The 15,749-nt window shown below is 39.1% G+C and overlaps 1 protein-coding gene across 1 annotated transcript in view; it reads right to left on the reverse strand.

Annotated features, from left to right (window-relative positions):
* Nucleotides 1-13,137, reverse strand: part of LOC106095701 (mucin-2) — a 304,912-nt gene extending 291,775 nt beyond the window's left edge. The window contains exon 1 of the mRNA XM_059364049.1: nucleotides 13,067-13,137. Coding sequence (XP_059220032.1) covers nucleotides 13,067-13,097 — 31 coding nt within the window. The 5' untranslated portion in view covers nucleotides 13,098-13,137. The remainder of the gene's footprint in view (nucleotides 1-13,066) is intronic.
* Nucleotides 13,138-15,749: the final 2,612 nt, after the last annotated feature.

Raw genomic sequence — 15,749 nt, forward strand, 5'->3', positions numbered from 1 at the left:
AGCGTGTGGGAATTCGTTGCGCTGACCCCGCTAAACCGAAAATCGGCGAGCTATAGCTAGAAATTAAAAGCACTTGAAGCAATGCAACTTAGGCGCCGGCATTGGCACGTGTTAGCCAAATGTCAAGTCACTTTCGAAGTCAAGTCACCTGTAAGAGGGATGGCAGTACCTCAATCACTTTTGGCGACGTAACAGTGACTGATCCAAAGAGATGCACCCGGTTATATAACCGTCAATTTATTGAGCATCTCGACTGGCAAGGAAAGGAGGAGAGCCATTTGCTGTATTCGTGGTCGCCGAGCCATTGAACGCCTTAGTCAAAGTTAAAAATTTCATCCGCAGCGCCAGCGTATAGGCGACAAACCTCGTCTCGCTCCAAAGATGAGCTAGATTATTCCGGTTCATAACACCGATTGCCAGGGATGGCAAACTTCTCACATATTAATGAATGGTGTTGTCCGGTCCAAGTTAAAGTTCAATGATAAGGAGTCTCCTTTTTATAGCCGAGTCCAAACGACTCTTTGGGCAGAGGTTTTTACATGGTAACGTAACAAATGGTTCTCGCCAGGATTCGAAACCAGGCTTTCAGCGTCATAGATGGAAATGCTAGCTTCTGCGTTACAGTGGCATTCCTGTTTCTTAGTGGAATGTTCATGCGCAAATTTTCACCTATCGCCACCGCTGACAATTGCATTTTTAAAGGCGCCAATAGCTCGCCTTGTCATATCGAGTATCACAGGCACTCATTATTTAAGCAGCTACTCCGTATACGGGGCATTCCGCGACCTGTGGACACGCCCGGTATAAGACCTTCTCGTTATGGCGTCTCTAAACTGATGCTGACGAACATGGATGTACTACGATTGGAGTACGTGACTAAGATCCTCTAATTGTCTCTAAAAATTCTCATAATTCCCGATATGGCGAAATGGGCATAGAGATCCTGTTACTAAAGCCGGGGAAGGACCCGAGTAAAGGAGAGTTGGACAGACCAATCTCCTTTCTCTTATTACTAGCCCTTCCCGAGTATAGTTGAAGAATTTGTTTAGCACCAACACTATGCGGTAGATTTCATAGCACAACAACTGCTTTGAATGCCATCACCACACATATTAGCCGTGGTCCTTGTAATAATAGGATGGTCCTCATGGCCTTGGACGCGAAAGGTTTAGACACAGTCAGCCATTCCAAACTATTTGAAGACACCGCCAACATGTCCCTCCAACCAGGCCTGAAGCACTCACTGAAAGACTGGGTCACGAATTATCTATGTGGCCGCCATCCGTCTACGAGATTTAGGGATATGAAGTTGAAATCCCACATAGGGAAACAAGGAGTTTCCCAAGGCGGGGTGATATTTTCGTCACTGTTTAACCTCTATCTCTATTTCCCTCCACACCTTCCATGCAACATTGAGATCATATGCGGACGACTGTACGATCATGACATCGGGCCCCATCGTTGATGACATTTGCGATAGGTTGAACATCCTCATCGATCTTGCCGCCTATTTCGCTACAAAGAATTTTAAGTTATCTGCCACTAAATCTTCAGACACGTTATTCGCAACATACATGCTGGGGGTAAATGATGAACTAGAAGTGAGATTCGATGGGGTAAGGATTCCGATAACAAACTATCCCAAAATACTTGGTGTCACATATGACAACTCTTTCACGTCCTCCGCTCATGTGGCAAGGTCAAAAATAGAAACTAGGCCCTCACTTCGCGTGTCGGCAGCACCTGGGTTGCTGACAGAAAACCATGTTGACTGCATAAAAAACAATTGGGTGAACAGTTGTAAAATATGCAGTACCGATATGGACTCCCCAGCTAAGCGACAAATAGTGGAATAATAATTCAAAACCATCAGAATGCTGCCATTCGTACTGCAACTGGCTATCTTCTCAATTATCTTATGTGGACCAGCTTCTTCAGGAGACAAAGATCCTACCTGTGCGAAAATATAACTATATGCTGTCTAAGCAATACCTTCTGGGCTGTTATCCCAACGACCATCCTAATTGCCATATAATGGAGAGGCATCCACCGCCCAGAGATATAAGTGCGAATCTACATTATCTCGAGCGAGAGGTTCCATGCTACGAGAGAGAAACGGAGAAAGCGTCGTTTCAGGCGGGCTTTAACATAGCTTTCACATCGACACGGCAGACGATAAAGAGCTACCGAGTGAATGAACACAGTCGTTGGACATCGACCGCCACCCATTGCACCTGAAGAAGTTAGCCTCCCTCTACATATTATTTCTAGTTCAATTGCTTTCCGGCTCAACTCCTGCAGTGCTAGGATTGACGCGAGCGTGTTGGATGTGTGCTCCGAAGGTAACCTGGGATCACACGACACACGCCACCAGTTTAACTGCCCAGCCAAACCTACTCGACTCAGACCGAGATTCCTCTCGACGCACTCACAGTTTGTCGTACATTTTCTGTATCTGGATATTCTGCAGAAGCAAGCAGATGAAAGATAGAACTCAACACAATGCGTTGCCAACTTAATATAATAATAACCACACGCCAATCTGCAGCATAAGCTTAAGCAATTGACTGACCTTCTTGTTAAGAAACGGCAAGTAGGGCTACGCAAATTACAACCCCACAACCACTCACAGCAATAGTTTTTAAATACTTTCAGCACATCTATTAGTTGTTTCTCGTACTCTCGACTCTGATTTTGCATTCACACAAATAATGGATTCTTTTGTAAAATTAATTCGAAAATTTTGCAGCTTTTATTATATATTTTGCACATCTCTGGAAAAATTAAAAAAATTGTTAAAATCCAATCAGCCGTTCGGCTGCGATCGATACCACAAATTCGCCTTTGTAATAATATTTCTGAATTATTATCGTATTTTTTTTGAGGTTAAACAGATGTAGATTTTTTGCAATATTTGTTTTATTTGCCTTTTTGCTTTTTTATAAAAGAAGTAAGTAAAATTGAATTGAAAGTAAATTAAGGAACGTTCTATAATAAAAATTCAATAACAGCGACATTGAATGTATAATATTTAGGAAAAAACATAATATTTAAGAATATATATAATATTTAAGAAAGTATATAATATTTAAGAAAAATTCAACAATCCTTTTCCTCATTTGTTGTTTTACAATATTCACCCCCATTGAGCCATCTTACACAAAGCTTATTCTTAAACGTATTTTAAAAAATCCATTCCTCATCTGCATGATGACTTTGATTTAATATCTTCTGCTGCTTCACTCAATTGTCTGCGCCAAGATTGTTTTCTTTTTTTGTTAATTATTCGAATACATTCATGATACTTTGCCAAGCTAAAATAAAATTAAAATAAATTAAACTAGTTTCGGTTAAGGAAATAGCAACTAAAATTATTTACCTTCAACTAAAATGTAGTGGCCTTAGTATAACATTTTTCCCAAGTTATCCCTTATTCAATTCTATGCTAACGTCTTTGAAAATCTTTTACATTTCTATAAAAATCTCCTAATCAGCATTATCCTCAAAGTCTGCATCATAGTCAAGTTCAAACGTTTTCTTGCACTCATTTATAAAGCCGCTACTCATTGACAGTATAGAATTTTGGTCACTAAAATTTGATCGCCATCTTCGTAGGCTTGCTATTTCGGACGAACGATTTCGATCTCCCATAGTTACTTCGTCATCTAAATCTTCATGTAGAACTCCTATCTCCGATTCTGGTTCTGATTCAAATGAGGAAAAATTTTCTGAAATATTTCCTGAATTTTCACAATTTGAAAGCCATTGTAATATATATGCTAATTTTGAACTAACTTTGCTATCTTTGGAATCATTCACCATATCTTCATGCAAAGCTATGGAGTATTCACCAGCAAAACTTTCAAATTTTCCTTCATTTGAACCATCACCTTTTTTAATCAATGTTTTATTATCTTTGTCCTCAATAAAATTGCCTTCCCCCAATTTAAAATTCTGCATATCCGTGTCAATTTTCAACTCATTCCTGAAACCCGCGTTGTCAATTTGGTCACTTAAATTTGATCGCCAATTTCGTAGGCTTGCTATTTCGGACGAACGCTTTCGATCTCCCATAATAATGCCGTCATCAAAATCTTCATGAACATCTCCAATTTCCGATTCTGTTTCAGACGCAAATGAAGGCATATTCTCTTTATTTTCTAAAGTTACGTCAGATTGTTCGCAATTTGTTAGCCATATCCGTATATTTTCTAATTTTGAACTAATTTCGCGATCTTTCGAATCCTCCACCATATCTCCGCGCAAAGCCATCGAGGATTCACACGCAATATTTTTAAATTTTACTTCATTTGCACCATCACATTTTGAAAGCCATTGCCGTAAATTATCCAATCTCGAACGAATTTCACGATCTTTGTTTTCTTCCACCATATCTCTATGCACAACATTAGTTGATTCATGTTCTATAGTTTTTGTATTTAGGTCGCTACTTAGTTTCTTAAAATCAGAAAATATCAATTGTTCATTTGTTCTACATTTTTTGCTGCCATGGCTACCAATAAAATGTTCACATTTTTCTTTAATTGATTCATTATCTTCCGATTTCAATCCGAATTCATATTTGATCATTGTCCGGATGCCTTGGATTAGTTTTTCGAGATTGAACAATTTGCTTCTTACCCCTTCCAATTCTTCCAATGGGACTTTCTCTGAAATACAATTTCCATTCCACAATTTCACATTCTCGAAATCCCTGTCAATTTTCCAGTCATTCTTAAACTCCGCGATGTCATTTTCGTATCCTAAATTCCTAATCTCTTCATGGAGATTGTCCAATTTACTTCTAAGTCCTCTTAAAGTGGGCGAATGTTCCTCATTTTTGAAAATTTCATCATACAAATCTTCATCCGATTCGAAATCTACATCAGAATCATAAGATGATGTCGTTTCCTCCTCTTCCGATTCCAATCCCAGCAAAATTTCATACGCTTGGTATAGGTTGTTGTTTGCACGGCTCATATTTGTAATTTTTTTTCTTTCTTGAAGTCTTGAATTGTTTTTATTTTGATTTGTTGATTTTTGTATTTTTCTTGATTTTCTTCAAAAAATTTGTTTGTATTTCTTCTTCTAATAATTGTTTGTAAACTGACATTTCATAAGTTGACACTTTGATTGGAAAGAATTGGAAAAACATGAAACCGATTACTAACTCTTTCCAATACATTTGTAGGTAGGTATGTACAAAACAAAATTAAATTTATTTCGTAGATACTAAATACTGATATACTTCAGTATTCGCAATCGTTAAACGTGTTTTTATACGTTTTTCAAACGTTTTTTAATTCTATTACTATCACATTTCATTCTTTTATATGGTTTTAACAACACTTAATGATTTGACAAAGCCTTCGCATAATTCACCGTAAACGATGTTACGAATGCCACCTGCGGCGCCAATTTCCATATGCTGAGCAAGCACGGATTCCCTAGGTAACATAGCTCGTTGATTGCTTTGCTTGCCATAATCATCCATATTTGCCTTGGCTTCAATCAGTCCAGGATATATGACAGGACGGTTCTGAACCTGTCGAAAGCCTTTGATACGGTCGGTCATGACACTCTTTTAGAAAAAATTGCTAGCACGTCCCTCCGGCCTGGCCTAAAACGTTGTATTACAAATTATGTGAAGTCGATGCCTCGGTATGGTGAAACGGAGTTCCCCATTGAAGGAGGATATCTCCGGTACTGTTTAACCCCTACCATATGCGAACGCTTTTACTATCACGGAATAGCACCGTGATGTGATATGCGTGTGGTTGAACTACTGCCTTGCCGATCTGTATCACTTTATCGTCAGCGGAGATGCATGAGGTGTTGGATGTTGTGATTGTTGTATGCATATTTGCATACGGAAGTAGCGATCTTCGCCGCGCGAATTTGGCTATTTAAAGGCGCCAAAAACTTGCCTTTTTATTAGAGTATCACAGCACTCAGAATTCAGGCAAGAACCGGTGCCACCCGGTCTCTCACTGAGACTCTCCACTTGATGTCCTTAATTATACCCGACTGCAGCATTCCAGTATCCGCATTCTGTGGAACTCTCATCTGATATACTCGAGAAGACATTGAACACATTTATTTGCTTTCAGAAAAAATTCACAATCTTCAAAAGCACACAAAATATTACTATTTTTATCGTTCAACTAATCTAGCCATGTCCAATCAGAAAAAATTATTCTTATTTTTATCGCAATACAGCAAAAATGTAAAGCAGTGAAAAGTTAAAAAACGATTAAAATAATGCATGTCTTAAAAAACAATGCCAAATGCGTGCATGAACATTTGTACACATTTGTTTAAATTTCCTAAAAATAAAGTTACAGGAATTTTCTAAAAATAAAGTTACAGAAATTTCCTAAAAATTAAGTAACTGGAAACCACGACGTCCTACGTCATAAATGGCACCCCACTGCTGCTGCGGCACACATAGAAATATATTCTAAACAAAAGGTAAAATCGCGCTCATAACTGATTCACCACGCAAGCACAACACTCTCTGCCGCGAAAACTCAACACTGCAAAGAATTTGAAGATATCTGCCACTGAATCTTCAGACAAGTTATTCACTACATCATCAATCCCATGGTAGCCGGTTGTACGTACCGGATTGACCCGATGGAACTCCTCATCGGCATGAGAGGCACATCCTGGTGTGCCTTCTCTGCACGCTTCTGGTCCGTGCCGGGATTGAAGAGAACCCTGGACCCTGGTTCTGTTCGGTTAGCCAGAACCCCCATATTCCGAAGGGTAACTGGTGCATGGAGTGGCTCTGGCCTCACTTCACTACGGAAGTATAGTAATACTGCATATGCTGCAAGGTGCGGTGGGAACATAGCCATCAGTGGATCACAAGCGTCGTCGTCGTCCCCTTCTGCGTCCTCATCATCGGACTATGTGACCCCCCCGACCTCTTCCGTGCGGAAATATACGCAACAACGGCAGCATCCCAGCATCAATATAGCCAGGCCAGTGCCGGGAAGTGTTTAATTTTTGCAATTAACTGCAACAGTCTTCGTGGCAAGATCGATGAGATTGTAGATTTTATGAGTCGGAAGAGCATATTGGTCGCAGCGATCCAGAAGACAAAGCTGACCAAAAATTGCAGCTTTCACTTTTGTAACGGATACAATGTGCTACGTAAGGATCGCTTCCAATTTATGGTAGCTGTGTCCCAATTAATGGCCAAGATTACAACCACGACATAAGTGGGCTTCTATCTGGCCATAATCGTCTGGTGCGCATCACACTTCTCGGCAATCTCCCCTAGGTAACGACCAGCGTGGCATAGCTTTCGCAGATCAGATTAAAGGCTTTACGTTCTGCACGATGAATGAGGATGCCCCCACTAGGATTACGATGAGGTGCAGCAGCTCGCTAGACATTTCCATTGCATCCCCTGATCTCCTTAGTGACGCATCCTGGCAAGCCGTCATCTCTTTGGGGTCAGACCACCTCCCCATAATTCTCACCATCGACCGACCACTCGACTTCATAACCTCTGAGCCGGACGTTTATAAATCAGAAGAAGGCTGATTGGGCTGGCCTTAGGCAGTATACCAATCAAATGCGCTAGCTCCCGAGAGGAAATTCCGTGGCATCATAAATAAAGCAGCCGCTCGCTTTATATCAGCCGGTCGAATACCCCAAGTGCGGCCCAATTTCCCGGCGCAGGCAGTGGTACTCGCAGACGGACGCAGATCCTATCAGTGCAAAGACATAACTACATGCAGTCTAAGCAATACCTTTTGAGCTGTTATCGCAGAAATCATCCAAATCATCATCTTGTGGATGGATATCTACCGCCCAGAAGCCTTAAGGTAGATCTGCATGATCTAGAGCGTGAGGTTCAGCGCTACAAGAGGGAACCTCTAGATCAGGCGGCATATCAAGCAGATCAGGACAACATTCATGCAGACACGGTAGCAGATGCCGTAAATGGCTACAAGGTTAATGTCGTCCTTGGAGAACGACCGCCTCCCATTGCACCTGAAGAAGTTGACTTCCCCCGGCAAACCAGAGTAGTTCTGGCTCAATTACGTTCCGGCAGATGCAGCCGCCTCAACTCTTACAGAGCAAAGATTAATGCCGACGTGCAAGATGTATGTCCCGATTGTAACTAGGGACCGCACGATACACGTCACGCCAGACCCACTCGAATCAAACCCAGATCCCCGTGGACGAACCCTATCTTAGTCGCATAGTTCTTGGGCATTGACACTCAACAGAATCAAGCAGACGAAAGATATAACACAACAAACTGCAACACCAACAACAACTGCATACGTGCTGGCGGTTAATGATGAGCTAAAAGTGAGATTCGATGGGGTAAGGATTCCGGTAACCAACTATCCCAAAATACTTGGTGGTGTCAGTTATGACAGCTCTTTCATGTCCTCCGCTCATGCAACTGCAATTTGTGACAAGATCAGAAGTAGAAACTAGGCTCTCAAGTCGCGTGCCGGCAGCACCTGAGTTGCTGACAAAGAAACCATGTTGACTGCATAAAAAACAATTGGGTGAACAGGTGTAAAATATGCAGCACGATTTGGACTCGCCAGCTGAGCGAGAAACGGCAAGTAGGGCTACGCACATTACAAGCCCACAACCCCTCACAGCAATAGTTTTCACTTTCAACACATCTATTAGTTATTTCTCGTACTCCCGACTGTGATTTTGCATTCACACATATAATGGATTCTTTTGTAAAAGGCAGCAATATGCTGTTTTTTCTTATCGCTAATTTATGTGGAAATTAATTCGAAAATTTTACAGCTTTTATTTCACGGACATTAATTTTAGCATATATTTTGCACATCTCTGGAAAAATAGTAAAATCCCATCAGCCGTTCGGCTGCTATCGATGCCACAAATTCGCCTTTATAACAATATTTCTGAATTATTATCGTATTTTTTGAGGTTAAACAGATGTAGATTTTTTGCAATATTTGTTTTATTTGCCTTTTTGCTTTTTTATAAAAGAAGTAAGTAAAATTGAATTGAAAGTAAATTAAGGAACGTTCTACAGGGTGGCTGATGAAAGCCGCTACCAAAAAAAAATGTAATAACTTTTTTTCTATTTAATAATAATAATTTAATAATTAATTTAATTAATTAATTAATTAATTTAATTAATAATAATTTAATAATTAATTTAATAATTTAATTTAACATGAATAAAAGAAAAATGTATTCCATACACCGAAAAAAAAATGTAGCAATATTCATCATTGTAGCAATATTCATCAGCCACCCTATATAGTAAAAATTCAATAACAGCGACATTGAATGTATAATATTTAGAAAAAAAAAACATAATAATTAAGAATATATATAATATTTAAGAAAGTATATAATATTTAAGAAAGTATATAATATTTAAGAAAAATTCAACAATTCTTTTCCTCATTTGTTGTTTTACAATATTCACCCCCCATTGAGCCATCTTACACAAAGCTTATTCTTAAACGTATTTTAAAAAATCCATTCCTCAACTGCATGATGACTTTGATTTAATATCTTCTGCTGCTTCACTCAATTGTCTGCGCCAAGATTGTTTTCTTTTTTTTGTTGATTTTTCGAATCCATTCATGATACTTTGCCAAGCTAAAATAAAATTAAAATAAATTAAGCTGGTTTCGGTTAAGGAAATATCAACTAAAATTATTTACCTTCAACTAAAATGTAGTGGCCTTAGTATACAATTTTTCCCAAGTTATCCCTTATTCAATTCTATGCTAACGTCTTTTACATTTCTATAAAAATCTCCTAATCAGCATTATCCTCAAAGTCTGCATCATAGTCAAGTTCAAACGTTTTCTTGGACTCATTTATAAAGCCGCTACTCATTGACAGTATAGAATTTTGATCACTAAAATTTGATCGCCATCTTCGTAGGCTTGCTATTTCGGACGAACGATTTCGATCTCCCATAGTTACTTCGTCATCTAAATCTTCATGTAGAACTCCTATTTCCGATTCTGGTTCTGATTCAAATGAGGAAAAATTTTCTGAAATATTTCCTGAATTTTCACAATTTGATAGCCATTGTAATATATATGGTAATTTTGAACTAACTTTGCTATCTTTGGAATCATTCACCATATCTTCATGCAAAGCTATGGAGTATTCACCAGCAAAACTTTCAAATTTTCCTTCATTTGAACCATCACCTTTTTTAGTCAATGTTTTATTATCTTTGTCCTCAATAAAATTGCCTTCCCTCAAATTCACATTCTCCATACCTGTGCCAATTTTCAATTCATTCCTGAAATCCGCGATGTCAATTTGGTCACTTAATTTTGATCGCCATCTTCGTAGGCTTGCTATTTCGGACGAACGCTTTCGATCTCCCATAATAATGCCGTCATCAAAATCTTCATGAACATCTCCAATTTCCGATTCTGTTTCAGATGCAAATGAAGGCATATTCTCTTTATTTTCTAAAGTTGCGTCAGATTGTTCGCAATTTGTTAGCCATATCCGTATATTTTCTAATTTTGCACTAATTTCGCGATCTTTCGAATCCTCCACCATATCTCCGCGCAAAGCCATCGAGGATTCACACGCAATATTTTTAAATTTTACTTCATTTGCACCATCACATTTTGAAAGCCATTGCCGTAAATTATCCAATCTCGAACGAATTTCACGATCTTTGTTTTCTTCCACCATATCTCTATGCACAACATTAGTTGATTCATGTTCTATAGTTTTTGTATTTAGGTCGCTACTTAGTTTCTTAAAATCAGAAAATATCAATTGTTCATTTGTTCTACATTTTTTGCTGCCATGGCTACCAATAAAATGTTCACATTTTTCTTTAATTGATTCATTATCTTCCGATTTCAATCCAAATTCATATTTGATCATTGTCCGGATGCCTTGGATTAGTTGTTCGAGGTTGGACAATTTGCTTCTTACTCCTTCCAATTCTTCCAATGGGACTTTCTCTGAAATACAATTTCCATTCCACAATTTCACATTCTCGAAATCCCTGTCAATTTTCCAGTCATTCTTAAACTCCGCGATGTCATTTTCGTATCCTAAATTCCTAATCTCTTTATGGAGATGGTCTAATTTACTTCTAAGTCCTTTTAAAGTGGGCGAATGTCCCTCATTTGTTAAACTTCCATCATACAAATCTTCCGAATCTGAATCCATATCAGAATCATAAGATGATGTCGTTTCCTCCTCTTCAGATTCTAATCCCAGCAAAATTTCATACGCTTGGTATAGGTTGTTGTTTGCACGGCTCATATTTGTAATTTTTTTTCTTTCTTGAAGTCTTGAATTGTTTTTATTTTGATTTGTTGATTTTTGTATTTTTCTTGATTTTCTTCAAAAAATTTGTTTGTATTTCTCCTTCTAATAATTGTTTGTAAACTGACATTTCATAAGTTGACACTTTGATTGGAAAGAATTGGAAAAACATGAAACCGATTACTAACTCTTTCCAATACATTTGTAGGTAGGTATGTACAAAACAAAATTAAATTTATTTCGTAGATACTAAATACTGATATACTTCAGTATTCGCAATCGTTAAACGTGTTTTTATACGTTTTTCAAACGTTTTTTAATTCTATTACTATCACATTTCATTCTTTTATATGGTTTTAACAACACTTAATGATTTGACAAAGCCTTCGCATAATTCGCCTTAAACGAATTAATTCACCTTAAACGAATTAAACCTTACGAATGCCACCTGCGGCGCCAATTTCCATATGCTGACCAAGCACGGATTCCCTAGGTTACATAGCACGTCGATTGCTTTGCTTGCCATAATCACCCATTATTGCCTTGGCTTCCATCAGTCCAGGATATATGACAGGACGTTTCTGAACCTCTTGATACGGTCGGTCATGAAACTCTTTTAGAAGACATCGCTTGCACGTCCCTCCGGCCTGGCTTAAAACGTTGTATTACAAATTATGTGAAGTCGATGCCTCGGTATGGTGAAGCGGAGTTCCCCATTGAAATGGGATATCTCCTGTACTGTTTAATCTCTACCATATGCGAATGCTTTTACTATCACAGCATAGCACCAATCACTGATGTGATCTGCGTGTGGTTGAACTACTGCCTTGCCGATATTGCCGTTTATTTCGCTGCCATCAGCCACTCTGTATCACTTCATCGTCAGCGGAGATGCATGAGGTGTTGGATGTTGTGGTTGTTGTACGCACATTTGTATATGGATGTAGCGATCTTCGCCGCGCGAACGTTATGGCTATTGGTTATTTAAAGGCGCCAAAAACTTGCCTTTTTTATATCGAGTACCACAGCACTCAGAATTCAGGCAAGAACCGGTGCCACCCGGTCTCTCACTGAGACTCTCCACTTGATATCATTAATTATCCTCGACTGCAATTGCAGCTTTTCCATATACGAAGCATTCCAGTATCTGCAATCTGTGGATTTCTCATCTGATATACTGGTGATGACATTGAACACATTTCTTTGCTTTCAAAAAAATTCACAATCTTCAAAAGCACACAATAGAACTATTTTTGTCGTTCAACTAATCTAGTCATGACTAAATTTTATTACCATCATTTATACATCCAATTGCAATACAACAAAATTGTAATGCATTGAAAAGTTAGAAAAAACGATTCAAATTATGCATGTCTTAAAAAACAGTGACAAATGCGTGTATGAACATATGTTTACATTTCCTAAAAATAAAGTTGCAGAAAACCACAACGTCCAACGTCATAGATGTCACCCCACCGCTGCTGCTACACACATATAAATATATTCAAAACAAAAGGTGAAATCGCGCTCATAACTAAATCACCACGCAAGTATGCAAGCACACAACACTCTCTGTCGCCAAAACTCAACACTGGCCCAACAAACGAAAGAAAATAGAAAAATGGAAACAAAAACAAAGAAAATACACCAGCTGAGAATGGTAAGAAAATTGGCATGTTGACTAACAGACTATGCTGCCTACTCGCTGGCAACATTGTTTACATTCTTTGACATTAGGCTAATGTGTGTATCATGCTAAACCAAAAAAAAATCCTTGCTAACTAACCTGGCCGATCCAGAGACTGTCGTCGACTCATTGGCAGTTTTTTTTTTGTGGAGAGGTCAGCTACTTGAATAATCCCAGAAGAAAAACAAGTAAAAGCGTGCTAAGTTCGGCCGGGCCGAATCTTATATACCCTCCACCATGGATCGCATTTGTCGAGTTCTTTTCCCGGCATTTCTTCTTAGGCAAAAAAAGGATATAAGAAAAGATTTGCTCTGCTATTAGAGCGATATCAAGATATGGTCCGGTTTGGACCAGAATTAAATTATATGTTGGAGACCTGTGTAAAATGTCAGCCAATTCGAATAAGAATTGCGCCCTTTGTGGGCTCAAGAAGTAAAATAGAGAGATCGATTTATATGGGAGCTGTATCGGGCTATATACCGATTCAGACCATAATAAACACGTATGTTAATGGTCATGAGAGAATCCGTCGTACAAAATTTCAGGCAAATCGGATAAGAATTGCGCACTCTAGAGGCTCAAGAAGTCAAGACCCAAGATTGGTTTATATGGCAGCTATATCGGGTTATGAACCGATTTGAACCATACTTGGCACAGTTGTTGAATATCATAACAAAACACGCCGTGCAAAATTTCATCCCAATCGGATAAGAATTGCGCACTCTAGAGGCTCAAGAAGTCAAGACCCAAGATCGGTTTATATGGCAGCTATATCGGGTTATGAACCGATTTGAACCATACTTGGCACAGTTGTTGAATATCATAACAAAACACGTCGTGCAAAATTTCATCCCAATCGGATAAGAATTGCGCACTCTAGAGGCTCAAGAAGTCAAGACCCAAGATCGGTTTATATGGCAGCTATATCAGGTTATAAACCGATTTGAACCATACTTGGCACAGTTGTTGGATATAATAACAAAACACGTCGTGCAAAATTTCATTCCAATCGGATAAGAATTGCGCACTCTAGAGGCTCAAGAAGTCAAGGCCCATGATCGGTTTATATGGCAGCTATATCAGGTTATAATCCGATTTGAACCATACTTAGCACAGTTGTTGGATATAATAACAAAACACGTCGTGCAAAATTTCATCCCAATCGGATAAGAATTGCGCACTCTAGAGGCTCAAGAAGTCAAGACCCAAGATCGGTTTATATGGCAGCTATATCAAAACATGGACCGATATGGCCCATTTACAATACCAACCGACCTACACTAATAAGAAGTATTTGTGCAAAATTTCAAGAGGCTAGCTTTACTCCTTCGGAAGTTAGCGTGCTTTCGACAGACAGACGGACGGACGGACAGACGGACGGACAGACGGACGGACATGGCTAGACCGTCATAAAATTTCACGACGATCAAGAATATATATACTTTATGGGGTCTCAGACGAATATTTCGAGTAGTTACAATCAGAATGACGAAATTAGTATACCCCCCATCTTATGGTGGAGGGTATAATAATTATTGTTGCTCTTGAAGATGAAGTGGAGGTGGTAGTGGTATTGTTGTTGTTGGAGAAGGTGCTTTTATTGCTGCTGATGGATGATAATTGGTGGTGTTGGAAAAAGAAAATCGAGTTAATAGTTTTTAACTCGTAGAGGGGACGACTTGTCGCAGTTTGAACAATTTCAGGATACAATTTTTACCACATTATCCGGGAGATGCACAAAAGCGGTACATCAGGCTTTTAAACTAGTGCATTTCATTATATTTGTTGTTTTAACTTTTTTCAATTTAAAACACTTGCACTTGATAGATAATCGAGGAAAAATTACTTTTTGTATGCACTTTACATAAAATGATTATGGCCTGCGCGTGTTGGCCAAATGTCAAGTCAATTTCGAAGAGGGATGGCAGTACCTCAATCACTTTTGGCGACGTAACAGTGACTGATCCGAAGAGTTGCGCCCGGTTATATAACCGTCAATTTATTGAGCATCTCGAGTGGCAAGGCAAGGAGGAGAACCATTTGCTGTATTTGTGGTCGCCGCAGCGCCAAATTGTTAATATTGTTATAGGCATATTTGTATAGGCGACAATCCTCGTCTCGCTCCATAGATGAGCTAGATTATTCCGGTTCATAGCACCGATTGCCAGGGATGGCAAACTTCTCACATATTAATGAGTGGTGCTGTCCGATTCAAGTTAAAGTTCAATGATAAGGAGCCCCCTTTTTAAAGCCGAGCCCACACGACGTGCCGCAGTGCGACTACTCTTTCGGCAGAAGTTTTTACATGGCAACGTAACATACGGTTCTCGCCAGGATTCGAAACCAGGCTTTCTGCGTCATAGATGGAAATGCTAGCTTCTGCGTTTCGTTGGCATTCCTGTTTCTTAATGGAATGTTCATACGCAAATTTTCACCTATCGCCACGGCAAATGGCAATTGAAAATTGGATTTTTAAAGGCACCAATAGCTCGCCTTGTCATGTCGAGTATCACAGGCACTCATTATTTAAGCAAGAGCCATTGCCGGCCGAACTCTCACTAAGACTCCCCACTCAATAGCACTGATTATCCGCAGTTGCAGCTACTCCGTATACGGGTCATTCCGCGACCTGTAGACACGCCCGGTATATGACCGTCTCGTTATGGCGTCTCTAAACTGATGCTGACGAACTTGGATGTGACTAAGATCCTCTAATTGTCTCTAAAAATTTTCATAATTCCCGATATGGGAAAATGGGCATAGATATCCTGCTACTAAAGCC

This window comes from Stomoxys calcitrans, chromosome 2 (assembly GCF_963082655.1).
Source record: "Stomoxys calcitrans chromosome 2, idStoCalc2.1, whole genome shotgun sequence".
Lineage (NCBI taxonomy): Eukaryota > Metazoa > Arthropoda > Insecta > Diptera > Muscidae > Stomoxys > Stomoxys calcitrans.